Source organism: Ranitomeya variabilis, chromosome 2 (genome assembly GCF_051348905.1).
Source record: "Ranitomeya variabilis isolate aRanVar5 chromosome 2, aRanVar5.hap1, whole genome shotgun sequence".
Lineage (NCBI taxonomy): Eukaryota > Metazoa > Chordata > Amphibia > Anura > Dendrobatidae > Ranitomeya > Ranitomeya variabilis.
Genome location: NC_135233.1, coordinates 361,767,490 through 361,786,499, shown reverse-complemented (window position 1 = coordinate 361,786,499; position 19,010 = coordinate 361,767,490). Strand labels below are relative to the sequence as shown.

The window sequence follows — 19,010 nt, the reverse complement described above, 5'->3', positions numbered from 1 at the left end:
GTCCACACTGCCAATAGTACCAATACCTGGTTTATAAGCAACAGTATCACTGTGCTTGTTCGGGAGCAAACTCGCCTGACCTTAACCCCATAGAGAATCTATGGAGTATTGTCAAGAGGAAGATGAGAGACACCAGACCCAACAATGCAGACGAGCTGAAAGCTGCTATCAAAGCAACCTGGGCTTCCATAACCCCTCAGCAGTGCCACAGGCTGATCACCTCCATGCCACGCCGCATTGATGCAGTAATTGATGCTAAAGGAGCCCCGACCAAGTATTGAGCGCATTTACTGAACATACATTTCTTTAGGCCAACATTTAGGATTTTAAAATCATTTTTCAAGCTGGTGTTATAAAGTATTCTAATTTACTGAGATAATGACTTTGGGTTTTCATTGGCTGTAAGCCATAATCATCAACATTAACAGAAATAAACACGTGAAATAGATCACTGTGTGTAATGACTCTATATAATATATGAGATTCACTTCTTGTATTGAAGAACTGAAATAAATTAACTTTTTGATAATATTCTATTTTTGTGAGAAGCACCTGTACGAGTGCACCTAGAAGAACTGATGGTGCTTTGAAAGCAAAGTTCGGTCACCAAATATTGATCTGATTTAGATTTCTCTTTTGTTCACTTTCCATTCTGTTAATTGATAAAAAAAGATAAATTATTAACACCTCTCTTTTGAAAGCACTCTTACTTTGTAGCATTTTTTCCACCTCTTTTTCAAATTACCGTTCAGCTAGCAAATTTATTATGTATACACTATGGTGTTATTTATATTCTTGGAAGTTCACATTTGTTTTATTACTTTATATCGTTTTGTTCTTTATGTGGTTTTAACCTGCAGATAAAGTTCGCTGCACGAAAGGCCGATATTACTTTGACCCGGTGAATCTTTTTTTTTCCTTTTCTACATACCTGTCTGTATTAACTCTTTATGGTGTACCGACCTGGTGAAGATCTCACGCATTAATACCGTTACACTAAATAAAACCTTTGATTGGCTGGGGTCTACCTTATCAATCATAGAGCCGGAAGGGACCTCCAGGGTCATCGTGTCCAACCCCCTGCTCAATGCAGGAGTCAATAAACCGTCTCCGACAGATGTCTGTCCAGCCTATGATGGCTTCCATTGAAGGAGAACTCACCACCTCTCGCGGCAGCCTGTTACACTCATTGATCACCCTCGCTATCAAAATGTTTAATCTGTATCTTCTCCCTTTCACTTTCATTCCATTGCTTCATGCCACTCACCCGGTCATTCAAGTCTATGAAAATCTTCGGACTGCACTCGAATGACATCCGAGTGCAGTCCGATTTCCGCTGACTTGCACAATGGAGAAATTTTGTTCTCAATCTTCTCTTCACCTGTACTACGACTCTCTCATGCGGTAGTATCGGATCACACTAAGATGACACTCGGGTCAAATTCTAATCTGAGTGTCATTTGCATAATCGATCAGAGGAAAGAATGTAGACTCGTGTGATCCAGGCCTTACTGTAACACACAAGCAATTTTGCATGAACGATGCGCTGTCCATGCAGCCCGGGTCAGCATACCCTAAAATTTGTCACTGGTCCTGCGTACCACGGATCAGATCTTGGAGGAGATGATCAGGGTTCAGTCTTTGCTGAATTATTTAGTGCTGCCGAGACTCTTGGGTTATTCAGGAGAATAAAATCACTCATGAGACGGAGAGGAGGAGAGAAAGGGAGGGAGAGACGCCTGGGTATATAGAGTAATGAAGCAAATAGGAGGAGGCAGCGGCAGCCAGGGAGTGGTGAAGACACAAGTCACTGTACCGATGCTCGAATTATCTGTGCCACATCTGTGTAAGGTAAGACGGGTGACGGCCACGCTGCCTGTCACATGGAGCAGATGGGGTTACCGTCTCGGGATCTATGCCAATGCTTGCACAAGGGATACCATGCAGACTAGGATTTTGACGGTAACGGCTATGGAATGTTTAGTCATCACTAAGCATCCGCCGGATCATCATCACTATGGGACGCTACCATTGTGATGAACTGCCAAACCAGAAGGCTAATGACGTGTTCACATGTAATATAAATACAATTCTTTTTTTTTTTTTGTGCTGAAAAAAAATCTTTGTTTAGCAATTGATGCAAAGCGTGTTAGTTCTTTTTTTTTTTTTTTTTTTATTTATTATTATTATTTTTTTTTTTTTTCCTGAAGGCATTTATGGGGAACCTGAAAAAAAAAAAATGAATGCAAAAAAAACCCAACAACCCACAATTGCGTTTTCAAGTGCGTCCTGCAATAAGAAAAAAAAAAAAGCATGAAAAAAACGACATTAAAATCTGCACCAAAAGCAAAAAAATGAGAAAAGTCAGAGCTGATTTTGATGCGGAAAAAAATAAGCAGATTTTCAGATGAATGAACATGGACTTGTTCCCATATGAGGAAATGATGTTTTTTTTTCTTCAGGTATCGCACTAGCAATCAGCACTGGTTTATGTTGAATTTTCCCATTTTATTTTGCTTTTGAGGCAGATTTGATACAACTTTTTCATGCTTTTTTAAATTATTTTTTTAGGCTTTTTTCCCCTTTTTATGCGTTTTTTTAATGTAAACCAGGTTCAGCATTTTTTAGTGAAATATTGCAATGGTGCACTTGAAAAGACGATTACGTTTTCCATCAGTCAATGCAACTGCAACCGAAAGATTGTTTCTGTGATTGCGCTTCTTAAATGCTCCAGTCAGGGATCAACAGCGGCATTTACGGCATTAAACCACAGCCATTGCCGTTAGAGGGGGTTGTTGGCAGTATAACGCAGCCACCACCCAAAATCGGGAAGCGGTTATCCAAGGAATATTAGCTTTTAGTGCCACCCATGTGACCCCCTCTGAACTACATATCCCACAACCACCTTCTTCATCAGGCTCCCTGGCTCCCATAGTAACTCCTCCAAACATCACTGTGATCTCCTAGTGACAAGAGGAGACATGGCGCTGTGTAATATAGTAATAAATATCATTTGTGTCTGTCCCTCTCACCCCGTGTAGAGGTTTCTAATCCTCTGTGTTTTGTATATCTGCGTTTCTTCTTTATTGCCCATGGCAACCAATCACGGAGCCGCTAACATTGTACCAGAGCTATTTAAAAAATAATAGCTGGACTCTGATTGGTTGTTATGGGCAACAATGACAGACGGTACCGATAAAGGCCTAATTGTATTTACATTGTGTTGATAGGTATGTCGGGGCCATTGTAACAAGTCTGAACAGAAATATTCATGCTTCTAATGAGAAGAAGCATTGTTGGTGTAGTGGCTGGTACTTCTGCGCTTATTCGGCTGCGTCTAGCACACAGCGGAGAGGAGAGGTGCGGGCGCACGGTGCCCATTTTTTCCCCTGTGCAGTGAGGATCACACATGCGCCATTCCCTGCAAATTAAGAAAAGGATACCCGTTGTAGAAGAATATCAGGCGTCTACTGAGCATGTGCGACCTATCTTCAAAGAACCGCAGGACGTAACTATGGGCAACCGAAAGTCTCTGACAAGCTAAATTTCAGGGGGTGATACCTTTAGCAGAGAGCACATTTGGAAATAGATTGCATTTTTATGTTAGGATTTTAAGCCACTAAACTGTGATTGATTTTGTGTGAATGACCCTTTGTGTTCGGACCACAATATCTGGGGGGTCCTCTAGGTCTCCTGACCTGAGCTAGCTTCCTCATTATCAGGTCAGGAGACACGGTGGTCGGGCCAGATATTGTTATCTGAGCATGGTCCATGTTGTGAAACCTTAAAGACGTGCCCTAAATTTGTGTCCCACCTCTCCAGAAAGGAGGACCCTCCATCTTCCCTGGTGAGGTGTCCACCACATCCCCACCAGAGAATGGAGAGGCAGCTCCATATAGCTGTTGTCAACAGCGAGACAAGTGTCACCTCTACCCCCTTATTCCCAGGACTGGCGGGGGTCCCAAAGATCAGACCCCCCCAAACTAAAGTGATGGCATATCCTAGCAATATACCATCATTATACAGGTCCTTCTCAAAAAATTAGCATATAGTGTTAAATTTCATTATTTACCATAATGTAATGATTACAATTAAACTTTCATATATTATAGATTCATTATCCACCAACTGAAATTTGTCAGGTCTTTTATTGTTTTAATACTGATGATTTTGGCATACAACTCCTGATAACCCAAAAAACCTGTCTCAATAAATTAGCATATTTCACCTGTCCAATCAAATAAAAGTGTTTTTTAATAACAAACAAAAAAACCATCAAATAATAATGTTCAGTTATGCACTCAATACTTGGTCGGGAATCCTTTGGCAGAAATGACTGCTTCAATGCGGCGTGGCATGGAGGCAATCAGCCTGTGACACTGCTGAGATGTTATGGAGGCCCAGGATGCTTCAATAGCGGCCTTAAGCTCATCCAGAGTGTTGGGTCTTGCGTCTCTCAACCTTCTCTTCACAATATCCCACAGATTCTCTATGGGGTTCAGGTCAGGAGAGTTGGCAGGCCAATTGAGCACAGTAATACCATGGTCAGTAAACCATTTACCAGTGGTTTTGGCACTGTGAGCAGGTGCCAGGTCGTGCTGAAAAATGAAATCTTCATCTCCATAAAGCATTTCAGCCGATGGAAGCATGAAGTGCTCCAAAATCTCCTGATAGCTAGCTGCATTGACCCTGCCCTTGATGAAACACAGTGAACCAACACCAGCAGCTGACATGGCACCCCACACCATCACTGACTGTGGGTACTTGACACTGGACTTCAGGCATTTTGGCATTTCCTTTGTTGAGGGAGGATTTAAAGTGATCCTTCACGGTTAACCCAGTGATTTCCAAATTAATATACAAGGTGTTGCCGGCAACTGAAAATGACCAGACGGAGACGTGTGTCTCTGTATGGGGGATCGAGCTGATCTCTGGCCCCCGTTTATTTTGTATATGAGTTTTCATTGTCACAGAAATTATACTTCAACCAATCAGCATAAGAACACGCTCACAGTTCTTAACCTATAAGAATGCAGGAAAAACTTAACCCATGAGGATACAGGAAAAATGGAAACTACAGATATGGTCATGTCTTTTTGGCACAGTATGTGTTTTTCTAACAGATGCCTCAGTCTTGTATAGTAATACACCCCCGAATCTCTTATCTGGCTCGAGACAGAAGACTCAAGGTCTTTATACCAATTATAAACAATACCAGGCTTGTGAACAACAAGATAAAGTTACTTCATGGCAGCTGTAACCTTTTACCTAATTAAATAACAGAATTTATCTTTAAGCAACAAGAAAATGGAGTCAAAAACACAAAAATGGAGAATCTAGCACAAAATGGAGGACCTTTCATAATTTGTTCCTTCACATTCCCCCCTAGATAAATTTTGTTAATTAATGTCCAACATCAGAGATACTATCCCAAATTCTAAGCTCGAGGGGTACTGGTCTTCACATGACTGGTGCCATGCTACCAGCCATTTTAAATACAGTTTCATTAATATCTACAAGCGAGGGAAAAATCTTATTATTACACAGTCTAAGATATAGCAGTACAAAAAGTATATAAGAAAATATATTTTCACCTTGACAATCTTCCCTAAACACTAAGTTTTTTTTTTCCTTAAAGAAAGATCCTTCGAGACTGTCCATGTGATGGGAAAAGGGGAGGTGGATTTCTTCATCCAGACACCTCAGAAACTCTCCCCTAGCGAGAGGCCTCCAGGCAGCTGAACCCTTCACTAACCTCACATGGAGTTCTCCCACTGTCCCTAAACTAAATCTCTTAGCATCATCTGAGAATGGGGGGTTCTGTCTACTCTCTTGAGGGGGACATACTTAGGGATCTCCCCTGGATCAGTACCATCGTACTCTGGTGGGTCTACTTCTTGATTGAGGAAGGTGCCAGTCGGAGTTACTTTGGCAATAACCTTTTTGTACAAAGAATAACACAACAGAAAATTATCGATTCAACTATAAGGAGGGCAATTAGTACCAAACAAACTTATTGAAGGAATCCCTTGATCCCACCTAACCAACTGGAGAAGAAAGATGTGTCTACTCCAGCATACATGACACGTCGTCTTATTGTCCTAATTTGTTCAACTTCTTTAGAAACCTTCAGGTCTTTTGGATCTACATTTCGCCATTCAGGTCTGGCTGTCTATATTTCGTCTCGTATGTCTTTGGTCATACCGTCAATGAATGTATTTACCAATACTTTAACATCAAGTGGGTTTATGGGACTGTACTCCATGTCTTCCTATTTCAGCTGTAACCGTCCAAAGTATAGCTCTACACTCTCTCCTTTTGTCACATCTGCAAAAAGATCTTAATTTGTGTCCTAGCACGTCACCTGTTTTTGTGCTCACTAACTACCTAGGCCTGCCCAGGTGCACTTATACGTCCATCATATTATCATTATTTGTTTGTAAAATGAGAGAGGTTGGTTCTCAGGGTCAGCCAATTGTTTTTGCGTAGCTAACTAGTCAGAGGGCCTCCAGGGATAATACTCCTGTATCTGTCTTACCCTACCTGATGTGGTTGGTTCTCTGGTGGTGGGGGCGACATGACATGCTGGTCTACAGCTCCTTCCCAAAAGGATTACTGTCAGCCTACTCCTAAAAGTTAATGTCCCCACTATCCGCCAACCACAATCCTGTGTCAGCTTCTTATATCACTACATGTGATCTTGTCTGGACAGGATTCAGTGTGATTCTCTTAGGTCGGGTTGCAGTACGGGTCATACAAGTGCTAGGGCCCAAATCCTCAACTATACCCTAAAAGGCATCACAGCTATAATTGACAAATCTTTGTTCATTGTAATATATATATTTGATCCATTCAACATTTTTATTAATCTGCACCTGTGGGATTATAGAAGCAAAGCTGGCATAAATCTGGTTCTGGGCTTTAAACTGGTCAGGCACCCCCCTTGGCACTCCAATGGCATCAATATATACTAGTGGATCTTCTTCATAACTCATGTGGAGCTGATCAAAACTTCTCCTCTTTCTGGTAGGTTCATCAGGTATCTTTGGATCCCAAAAATAAAATCTTGAACTGCATAACTAGTTTAACAAGGGTGCATTGGCCTATCCAGGCATTAGGCAACCTGGGACGGAGCTTACCATCTCCACATAACCAATAAATATCGTACATATATTGTGTATGTTTAATTAGCAAATCAGTATCTAGAGAACTGTTCTCTTTGCAGAAACCTGTCTCGAAGATCCCTACTAGTGTACCTGTGGTGTCGTGGGAATTATAGCAGGTGTAATTGTCAGCTAATACGGTTACTTCTCCTGGGACCTTTAGTCTGGGTTCCTTACGAATTAGTGGGACATAATCTGGGCAATCAGTGGACTTCAAACCTTTCAACAAATTCATGACACAGGCGGTGGTGTTGTCATCAAGGAAAAGCAATGCATGTGTGTATAGGTGTGTATTCGCAGCAGCACAAGCAATACATCCTACAGAGATATTCTAGACTCTTACATTGTATCTCACCCATTCTAACCATAGATTTTTCCTTGGGGCTGTTTGTGTTTCTATGGAGAAAACCTCTTGCCAACTGAGACCTGGAATGGGGATCACTTCATTAACTACATTTTGCAAACGCTCACTTGGGCCTGTTTTAGGTGTACTGGTAACAGGGGCTTTGGTTGGTCTGAAGCTAATATCCTGGAGCTGTATATGGCCTAAATTCTCATGATATCCACTACTAAATACATAATTATAATGCCTTCCCAGTACATACGTCTGCAGATCAGCAGATTGGGGGTTTTCGAGATTTAGGAGGAGGGGGTGACAGTTTCTACCCCATTTACAGCCTCTAGGTGGTTGCAGAAGGGCTGTTAGATGCATTCTCTCACGAAGACTCCTACCCGTTCTATCCTTAGGGAGCATGGCTTCGCTAGGTTTATATCCCCAATCATCTCCCGTATTCCAGGCAGCATCTGACCGATAATAATAGTTATTGTTGTCATTTCTGGTAACACACATATAAAACTGGATGATTCCCTCTACCACCCGTTCAGTCTCGGGGCACTTGACTACATCACAGAAATCAAATCGCCAGATATTCGCCGGGGCTGTCAGGTTTACCCAGAGAATAATGGGACCAGAATTCTTATTTTTACAATAGGGACCAAAGAGGTAGGGGCGAGGATAGCCCTCAGTTCCAGGATCAAAAACAACAGTCTTTTTTACAGTGTGAGGCATGGATCCAGGTGCTCTTTCCTTCGAGTTTTACTGCAGTGGGGGTAACCAGGATCACCGTGTGAAGTCCTTCAAATCTCGGCTGGAGACAATCTCTGCGCACAAACTTTTTCACATACACCAGGTCTCCTGGCACAAAGGGATGGTGTCCAGGAACCTTGTCTGGGTCTGGAAGAGAACTGAAAACGGTTAAATGCACTTTGGCAAAGTGTCCATGTAAGGCCTGCACATAGCTAGTCAAGTCCTGGTACTTGAGCTGCAACTGTTATGGAAAGAAACATTCAAGATTGGGGCCCCTGCCAAACAGAATCTCATACGGTGACAGTCCTGTCTTCCTGTTTGGGGTATATGTTACTAAAAACAAAGCTAGAGGGAAACATTCTGTCCGTGGTTTACCAGTCTCTGTCATTGCCTTCTGGATTTTAAGCTTAAAAATTCCATTTAGTCTCTCCACTCTTCCACTGCTCTGTGGATGGTATGGAGTATGCAATGCTTGACTTACCCCCAGTGCTGCCATTACCTCTGACATGATCTCTCCAGTAAAATGGGAACCCTGATCGCTTTCAATGACTTCAGGAACTCCATACCTGCATATGATCTCAGCCATCAGTTTCTTCGCCGTTGTCTTAGCCGTAGCTTTGGCAACTGGGTAGGCTTCTGGCCAACCTGAAAATAAATCAATGCAGACCAACACATACTCATACGTCCCTACCCTAGACAACTGAATATAATCAATCTGCAGTCTCTGGAATTGGTTAAAGGGCCGGGGAGTGTTTGGATGGGGTTTTCACTGTCCTACCCTGATTATGTGTGGCACATATCATGCAGCTCTGTACCTGCCTTTCTGCGCAGGTGGAAAACCCCGGGGGGCAATCCATTGTTTCTGTAGGGTGTCACACATGGCCGTCTTCGAGTGGTGCACATTCCCGTGCAGAACCTGTGCCATCATTGGGTACAGTACCTGTGGTAGGCAGACCTTTTCACCCCTCCCCCATAGTCCGGTAACGGTATCAGAGCAAGCCCCTATCTTTTGCCACCTATTTTTCTCCTCCTTACTTGCCTGTTCTTGTAACCGGGCTAAGATGTCTTTCAACACAAGTGGAGATGGTGGGGTGTCTAGGTGATGTACTTGAGAGGCTACAGGAGTGCTTGCTGCTTTCTTCGCAGCCTGGTCTACCAGTGCTTACCCTTTTGTCCGTCCATCAGTGCCTTTGGTATGTGCCTTTACCTTTATGATGCCTGCTTGGGTGGGAATCTGTAGTGCATTCATAAGTTGCTGGACTGCCTCAGCATGTTTAATGGGGTGGCCATTTGCTGTCAGGAAAGCCCTGGCTCTCCAGATAGGCCCATAATAGTGTGTAATGCCAAAAGCATACCTGGAATCAGTGTAGATATTTACAGTCTTACCTTCTGCTAGTTTGCATGCTTCTTGTGCAGACATATGAGTTGGCATTGAGTCTGCCTTGATTACCTCATGTTCTGAGACCACAGCATATCCGGTACAGAAGCGTCCTTGGTCATCTGGGTGACGGGATCCATCTACAAAAAGCTCAAAATCAGCATTAGAACAGGCACACTAGAGACCAGCCGTTTCCTGAGACATCAATTCTAGACAATCATGTGGTTTGGAAACCTAATCTTGTTCCTCTGGATCCATTTTAGAAAGAAAAAGAGTCCTTTTTCATGTCACCTACTCCTCCCCCCTTTGGATCCATAGGAACTAGGAGAAGAGTAGCGGGGTTTAGGACAGTGCACCTTTTCAAAGTCACATTAGTAGGCATGAGAATAGCACACCAAAGTCGCAGCTGTCCAGCCATGGACATGTGGCTAGATTATACTTGGTTAGGGATACTATATACATCGTGTGGGGTATGGACCATCAGTGGGTAATTTGATTGAGTCCATGAGGGTTTTAACAGCTTCAGCATTCTTCACTGGAGTCCCGGCGGTGGTAATAAACCCTCGATTGGCCCATAGGGCTCCTAAATCATGAGCAATACCAAATGCATACTGTGAGTCCGTGTATATATTAGCCCGCCTGTCTTTGGCCAGAACACATGCAGTAGGCAGAGCCTGAAGTTCTACTTCTTGTGCTGACAGTGAGGGAGGGAGGGAGGGAGGGAGTGCAGCTGCGTGCACTACAGTATCTTCCGTAGTAACAGCGTATCTGGTGTGGAATCTGCCAAATCATCAGCATATCTTGAACCGTCTTTCAGGGCATTGTAGAAAGGTTGCATTATACAGGATGCGTCCGGTATCCACTGACAACAATAAGTACATAGTCCAAGAAAACGCTGGAGTTCAGTCTCATCTTTTGGTAAAGGAAGGGAGCTGACGGCTATTTTTCTTTCTTTTGTGAGGTGTCTGGCACCCTGAAGGAGACAGTGACCCAAAAATATCACTTGACCAAGGCAGAATTTCGAGGCCGAAACCCGACAGTTCAGATCTGCCAGATACTTGAGAAAACTAACAGTGGCAACAATGGCTTCCTGCTCTGTCCGTTCACACAACAAAAGATTATCCACATACTGAAGCAGCGTGACATAGGGGTGATCTAACTGCCAGGGTAAAAGACACTCTCCCATATTTTTTGCAAACTGATTGGGACTATTTTGGACCCCTTGTGGCATAGCTGTCCGCGTCAATTGTCATCCCTGATAAGTGAATGCAAACAGAAACTGGCAATCTGGGTGTAATGGAATGCTGAAGAAGACATTGGCAAGGTCAATAACTGTGAACCAAGCAGCATCCTGAGATATCTGGGACAAAAGAGTATGTGGCTTAGGCACCACCGGAGTTTCTGGAACAGTAACCGCATTAAATACCTGTAGACCTTGTACCAGCCGGTACACAGGGGGTTGGCCGGGTGGGGTGTTTTTCTTAACGGGAAACAAGGGTGTGTTACATGGGGAAACACAGGGTATCAGGGCACCATTATCGAGTAACGTTTGTATTTGCCCCTTGAGACACTGCTCCTGATCATATTTCAAAGGGTATTGATGGACTTTAGAAAAAGGGGCACCAGGTTTGAGAAACACTTTTACTGGTTCTACAGGCATTATTGGGGGAGAATCTGGGCCTATCAGGACCATCATAACTGTGGGAAGGGCATGTAGGATACAGATCTCTTTATATTCATCTGCATAGGAGTTATATAACGCAAGGACCATCTGACCATCATCTTGAAATTGTATTCTGGAGCGGAACTGTGATAATAAATCTGCCCCCAGTGAATTTACCGGACATGAGGGAGAGATTACGAACTGAGCAGTAACTTCAGGGAAAGGTCCCACAGGGATAGGTTTTATAAGAGTATATTTATTGGGTCTGTCATCTACTCTAATTAAAACAAGCTCTTGATCTGAGAATTGACATGGGGCTGGGGAGGGACCTTATCATCAAGCAGGGAGACCCCCTGTTCCAGATCATCATTTTTAATTATTTGTCTTTCTGACACATTATTCTCAAACGCTTTCTCAATACCTTCCTGCACCACAAAACATCCAGACTTTATCATAGGAGTAGACAGCTTTCATTTTTCAACGTAGCAAAAAAACAATCGGAATTCATTTTCTCTGTTGATCCTCAATTTGCTATATATCAACCACTCAACTTGCTTTTACCAATCACTTACAAATTTCCTTCTAAAACTAAACACTAGATTTCACTTTTAAATTCCAGATTATATTTCTTTGTACTTCAAACAATATTGTCGCCTTAAACAAAACACAAAATTATCAGCGCGTAATCTACACCAAGAAAACACAGACTCAAGAGCGCAGCTACGAGCGCGCGCCCTCCCTTTTCAGAAACAGATAAGAAAAATCACAGCATTCCTCAGCACAGAAGAAACCCATAACGCAGCTGTTCAACTCCCCCCGCCCATCGGATATTCCAAAGACAAACACAAACGAAATACAGTAGTTCTTAGACTTAATTAATTTCTACAAAATCTTCATCGCACAATTCACATACCAGAACACCTTAGAAAAACCTATAATTGAGAATATTTTCCCCGTTTTTTTGGGGCTAACTATCAGATTCATAATACAACTTCAAAGACTTCTTTTCCTTCCACAAAAACGGATTCTCCTTTAGAGCTAAATATCCTTCTTAGTTGTGCATAATACCGACGGCCTTACGGTTTTATTCCACTGGGTCTCTCTCTGTCCCCCGCTGGGACAACCCAAAAACGCGGTACTCAGTGAAAGGAGGAGGGCGTCTTAGACTTAACCCTCCGGACACCCCTGGAAATATTTAAATCAATATATTCCTGAGTTACGCATCCTACCCAATCTTCGATCACCTCACCGCGCCTGATTCTAACAGTGATCAGGAATTCAGGATATTTTGACTATAAAGAGAATTACATCACTGGTCAATCCGGGGTGTCCGTCCCTTATGAGGTACGGTTCGAGCACTGGGCTTCCAACGGAACTACACCTCTATATGATTCCACCCAAAAATCATCCCACCTCCGGGGACAAACCTCAGATCCTCTTTGCAGCAACAAACACAGGAAAACCACACCAAACGGTCAGTCTGGACAGTATAACTGCCAACTTACCGTGGTTGTTGTGGGGGATGATCAGTCCCAATTTTCCAGTGCCTGCGTCCGGTCCGAGGGTCCTTTGTCTTGTTGTCCACCGGGGGGGGCAGAGGCGTTCCTGCTTGGATCCCGGGTTTTCGGCACCAACTGTTGAGGGAGGATTTAAAGTGATCCTTCACGGTTAACCCAGTGATTTCCAAATTAATATACAAGGTGTTGCCGGCAACTGAAAATGACCAGACGGAGACGTGTGTCTCTGTATGGGGGATCGAGCTGATCTCTGGCCCCCGTTTATTTTGTATATGAGTTTTCATTGTCACAGAAATTATACTTCAACCAATCAGCATAAGAACACGCTCACAGTTCTTAACCTATAAGAATGCAGGAAAAACTTAACCCATGAGGATACAGGAAAAATGGAAACTACAGATATGGTCATGTCTTTTTGGCACAGTATGTGTTTTTCTAACAGATGCCTCAGTCTTGTATAGTAATACACCCCCGAATCTCTTATCTGGCTCGAGACAGAAGACTCAAGGTCTTTATACCAATTATAAACAATACCAGGCTTGTGAACAACAAGATAAAGTTACTTCATGGCAGCTGTAACCTTTTACCTAATTAAATAACAGAATTTATCTTTAAGCAACAAGAAAATGGAGTCAAAAACACAAAAATGGAGAATCTAGCACAAAATGGAGGACCTTTCATAATTTGTTCCTTCACACCTTCTCCCCAGTCTTCCTCCAGACTCTGGCACCTTGATTTCCGAATGACATGCAAAATTTGCTTTCATCAGAAAAAAGTACTTGGGACCACTTAGCAACAGTCCAGTGCTGCTTCTCTGTAGCCCAGGTCAGGCGCTTCTGCCGCTGTTTATGGTTCGAAAGTGGCTTTACCTGGGGAATGCGGCACCTGTAGCCCATTTCCTGCACACGCCTGTGCACGGTGGCTCTGGATGTTTCCACACCAGACTCAGTCCACTGCTTCCTCAGGTTCCCCAAGGTCTGGAATCGATCCTTCTCCACAATCTTCCTCAGGGTCCGGTCACCTCTTCTCGTTGTACAGCGTTTTCTGCCACATTGTTTCCTTCCAACAGACTTACCATTGAGGTGCCTTGATACAGCACTCTGGGAACAGCCTATTTGTTGAGAAATTTCTTTCTGGGTCTTACCCTCTTGCTTGAGGGTGTCAATGATGGCCTTCTTGACATCTGTCAGGTCGCTAGTCTTACCCATGATGGGGGTTTTGAGTAATGAACCAGGCAGGGAGTTTTTAAAAGCCTCAGGTATCTTTAGCATGTGTTTAGAGTTAATTAGTTGATTCAGAAGATTAGGGTAATAGGTCGTTTAGAGAACCTTTTCTTGATATGCTAATTTATTGAGACAGGTTTTTTGGGTTATCAGGAGTTGTATGCCAAAATCATCAGTATTAAAACAATAAAAGACCTGACAAATTTCAGTTGGTGGATAATGAATCTATAATATATGAAAGTTTAATTGTAATCATTACATTATGGTAAATAATGAAATTTTACACTATATGCTAATTTTTTGAGAAGGACCTGTATAAGATGAGAATACATCTTTACAAAATTTCCTCTACCCAAGTCTCTGATGCGCAATCAGCACTGGTAGGGTTTTCCTTGTGGCAAAATTAGTAGAATCTGTGAGCTCAGACTTGTTCTCTAAAAAACATTGCATATCCTGGTGGTCTTAAACCTATGAGTCTCCAGATATTGTGAGACTGAAGATGTTACCATGCTATGCTGTGAGTTGTAGTTTCGCAATAGTCGGGAGAACCACTGGTTGGAGATCCTTGTATTATATAACATAATGAAATGAAGGTGAGACCTTTTCTCGTGCATATAGAGTACCGGACTAATGATTTATATTTGTGACATTTTTTTCAGCCCATGCAGTGCTCAGCCATGGTGAGATGCCGGAAGTTCAGCATATCGGTCATCGCCCTTCTTGCTCTTGTTGTCATCAAAATTTTCATTGACTTGAGTTCCCCTCCTTTCGAATTCTCTACCCCTTCATCTATTTCTCAAGAACCTTCCAACAGCGCACTGATAATGTTGGAGTCCTTACAAGATGACGAGAAGGCAACCTTGGCAGCTCTTCATTCCTTGGCACAGAACTTGAAAAAAATGGTACCTTTTGCTGAGGCCTACTGGAATATGAAGCAACTTCAGCTCCTGGACTTACGGAGACCATGGGCATGGACATGCAGTAGGTCCATGGCATGGATATCACCACAGGAGCCGTATTCAGACCTATTAAAGACTTTCCTCACACAGGGTAATTGCCGAAACCATAAAATGATAATTAACCAGCCATACAAATGTCCACTCAATAGTACTTTTCTTCTTCTAGCCATCAAGTCTTCACCACAGAACTTTGCACAGAGACAGGCCGTAAGGGAAACCTGGGGGGCCGAGAAGAGCTATGATGGGAAGTACGTCAGACTGGTCTTCCTCTTGGGCACAGTGCCAGTGCTTGACCTGTCACCTCTCTTGGAATATGAAAACAACCTCTCTCATGATCTTCTTCAGTGGGACTTTGAAGACACCTTCTTCAACTTGACATTGAAGGACCAGTTGTTTTTGGGGTGGGCGAGGACATATTGTACAAAAGCAAAATACATACTTAAAGGTGATGATGATGTTTTTGTCCGGACGGCCAGCATAATGCGCGTTCTTTCATCACTTAGCAGTTATAGGCATCACTCACTCTATATGGGACATGTTGTAAAATCTGCCAAACCTTACAGAGACCCTCAAAGTAAATACTACATACCTACTTCTTACTATATGGGGATGTATCCACCCTACGCTGGCGGAGGAGGGTATGTGTTTTCCGGATCTCTCACCCCATGGCTTTACTTGGCGTCCCATTTTGTGTTCCCATTTCCAATCGATGATGTCTACACTGGAATGTGTTTTATGGTTTTGGGGGTGAAACCAATTGGGCATCCTGGATTTAAGACATTCAATACGCCAAAGAAATCAAAATCCTCAAACTGCGTGGACAAAAAATTCCTTTTAGTACATCAGAAAAGCCCCCAAGAGATTTTGAAGATGTGGGGGGATGATTTTAAAGGAACACTGATTCAACCTTGCTGATACCGGTGATTTATTTTTACACCAGACTACACTCGCAATTCTTCTGCCTCGACCTTTGAGGACGAAGTCAATGCCCGTGACTTGGCACATTGTTATTCTGATGTTTTGGGGCATGGTTCGGTGCAAAACTTAACTGCCAGTATGTTCTCCTTATAGGAAATAATATGTTATGTATAATAAGGGTTTATCTATTGTGAGTGTTCAGATATATGAATACATATTTAATATTCTGCACTGTCCTCTGAAATTACTTCAAACTCACCTTTAAAGGGGTATTCCCATATCCTATCCCAATATGTAGTAGGTGTAATAATAATATTCGCAAATACCTATAATTAGAAATGTAGTACAGTTCTTCTGATTCGCTGTCGCCAACCCCATGTAGGGCATGTGTCACGGCTGTTTGTTGGGCTCTCCATGCATGTGTTGTCACTGTCACACAGCTGCGAGACATGCAGCTGACTATCGGGAGCGCCCAGGTATCCAGGTTACCGATGCAGCTATTCGGCTAAGCTCTTATCCGAAGCTATTCGACCATCCCTAATTGTCATGCATCAGAAGGAACCCAGGGCCCATTACATCTTCATATGGCCTCACAATGGGTCTGAGGATCTCATCCCGGTATCTAATGGCAGTCAGCGTACCTCTGGCGAGCACATGGAGGGCTTCAAAGAAATGCCTCCCTCACCATTACTGACCCACTACCAAAGCGGTCATGCTGGAAGATGTTGCAGGCAGCAGAACGTTCTCCATGGTATCTCCAGACTCTGTCACGTCTACTCAGTGTGAACCTGCTCTCATCCATGAAGAGCACAGGGCGCCGATGTTGAATCTGCCAATCTTGGTGTTCTCTGGCAAATGCCAATTACCCTGCACGGGACTGGAATGTAAGCACAACACCCACTTGTGGACGTCAGGCCCTCATGGAGTCTGTTTCTGACAGTTTGAGCAGACACATGGTTGTTAGTGGCCTCCTGAAGGTCATTTTGCAGGGCTCTGGCACTGCTCCTCCTTGCACAAAGGAGGTAGCGGTCATGCTACTGGGTTGTTGCCCTCTTACGGCCCCCTCCACGTCTTCTGGTGTACTGGCCTGACTCCTGGTATCTGCTCCAATGTCTGGACACTGTGCTGACAGACATAGCTACCCAGCTTGCATTGATGTGCCATCCTAGATGAGATGCATTACCTGAGCAACTTCTGAGGGTTGTAGACACTGCCTCATGCTACTGTACCTCTATGGGTGAGAGCAATGACCATACGCTAGAGACCAAAACATCAGCCAAAAAGGATAAGAACAAAGAAATGGTCTGTGGTCACCCCCTGTAGAACCACTCCTTTACAGGCATTGTCTTGCTAATTGCCAATCATTTCTACCTGTTGTCTGCACCATTTGCACAGCAGCAGGAGAAATTTATTCACATTTGGTGTTGCTTCATAACTGGACAGGTTGATTTCACAGAAGTGTGACTGACCTGGAATTACATTGTATTGTTTGAGTGTTCCCTTTATGTTTTTTTGAGCAGTGTATACAACCGAGTCACAGGGATGATGAAAAACGGAATGATTGATGGGACTCTGGAAACCAACACAGATAGTGAGAATGAAGGACCAAAAGGGTAGAGCAGTAGTGAGCATGTGCGACCACCATATGGGTGTATATATATTAGTGGTCGCACATGCTCACTGCTGTTCCATTAACGCTTTTCAATAGCACATAAGCCGGAGTCAGTGACCGTACTGTGATAATGGAGATCACTGAACAAAGTGAATACCAGGCGGTGGTCACAGGAAACGGAGCAGAGATCAATTATTTTTTTTGTCCATTTTCTCCTTTTCTATCTAATGTACTTTTCTATGTTACGGTGCTATCCGAGCCATTACCGTATATTAGTAAACCTTGATGTATTGTGGTGAACGAGTTAAAAGCATGACAACTCCCAGCAGTGCTCCTCGCACCCCAGCTGGTAGCTCATAGGGAGCAGAGGATTCTGCACTCATGAGCCATTAGGAGGCCATTATTGAGAATAGTTGTGGGACCGGTAATTGACTGAAAGCAAAAATGGCGACTGTAGACGGCACGTAATGGACACGTCTTATTATGAAAATCTCACTGCTTCATTTAATGGTTATGGGCAGAAGAGGGTTAATTTGCACATGGAAGAAATTACAGAACAGCGAGAAGCACGAACTACTGCTGCAGAACGAAGGATTAGACGAGTGAAGGATATCAAGATGGTGGCGTTTAATAGGAAAAGGGTCGTCAGAAAATAGAACCATAGCTTGGCTGATATTTTTCAGAAAATATTTTTGCAAAAGCTTCTTTCTTGAGTAGTGGGGATGTAAGGAGCAGTTCTCTTTCCATTCGGATGAGGAAGGAGAGGTGCGCGGCCGGCGATGGCAGTGTACGGAGGACAGGTCAGGACCCACCGATTGTGTGCTGCCATAACGGTGTGGCGTCCCCCCCTTCATCAGTGGAGCAGTTGCCCCCATCATAGCCCCTTTTACACAAGTTGCTCCATGCTGTTAAACGACCACAAATCGGTGACTCATTACTGGCCCGCTAGGCCGACAAACCTCAGACTACTACGATGGTTCTGTGCCGGTACCGTATCATCCCATCCACTGCACAGCACCTGTTTACACCGAAATCATACAAGCGTTTTGCATATTCATTAGATGCGTGCCGGCCTGTTCTTATGGCGCGATACGAATGCTCATTCACCAATCATTGGTCACGCTTAGTGATGCGCGCAAGTGCTCGTTACTTGAGTTGGCCTAAGGTTCTTGAAAGATGTTCCCGACTGTTAGCCACACAACATGCCCTACAAACACGGGCAATCCCAGCATGTGTTCGGGCTGTTGAACAGCCATGGGGACTCGAACATATTTTTCAAGCACAATAAAGACTCGGCTAGCACCCGAGCATGCTCAGATAACACCTTATCCCGGCACGCCCGCTCATCACTAATAAGAACGTGTGTGTATATATGTATACATGGTCTGTGTGTATATATCAGGCACTGTTCACATCTGCATCGAAGGCTCGGTTGGTTCAGTGTTCACACTTAAAACCTAAGGTATCTTGAAGGGAGCCCATCATTAGAT

General features: G+C 43.5%; 1 protein-coding gene across 3 annotated transcripts; it reads left to right on the top strand.

Moving 5' to 3' along the window:
- Positions 1–1,734: 1,734 nt before the first annotated feature.
- Positions 1,735–16,135, top strand: B3GNT8 (UDP-GlcNAc:betaGal beta-1,3-N-acetylglucosaminyltransferase 8). Of its 3 annotated transcripts, XM_077285704.1 has the most exons (3): positions 1,735–1,851; positions 14,691–15,081; positions 15,157–16,135. In XM_077285704.1, the coding sequence occupies exons 1-3, from the start codon at positions 1,756–1,758 to the stop codon at positions 15,903–15,905; spliced, it is 1,236 nt and encodes a 411-aa protein (XP_077141819.1). In that variant the 5' UTR covers positions 1,735–1,755; the 3' UTR covers positions 15,906–16,135. The 3 variants fall into 3 exon arrangements, with proteins under 3 accessions (XP_077141819.1, XP_077141817.1, XP_077141820.1); XM_077285702.1 differs by having other exon boundaries at positions 14,691–16,135; XM_077285705.1 differs by lacking the exon at positions 1,735–1,851 and adding an exon at positions 3,173–3,230 and having other exon boundaries at positions 14,691–16,135.
- The last annotated feature ends 2,875 nt before the right edge of the window (positions 16,136–19,010 follow it).

Bases quoted from the DNA above. Each gene is read 5' to 3' on its own strand.
- B3GNT8 (XM_077285702.1), top strand. From the start codon at position 1,756: ATGAAGCAAATAGGAGGAGGCAGCGGCAGCCAGGGAGTGGTGAAGACA. The intron at 1,852-14,690 runs GTAAGACGGGTG...CATTTTTTTCAG, and splicing joins CTGTGCCACATCTGTGTAAG to CCCATGCAGTGCTCAGCCAT.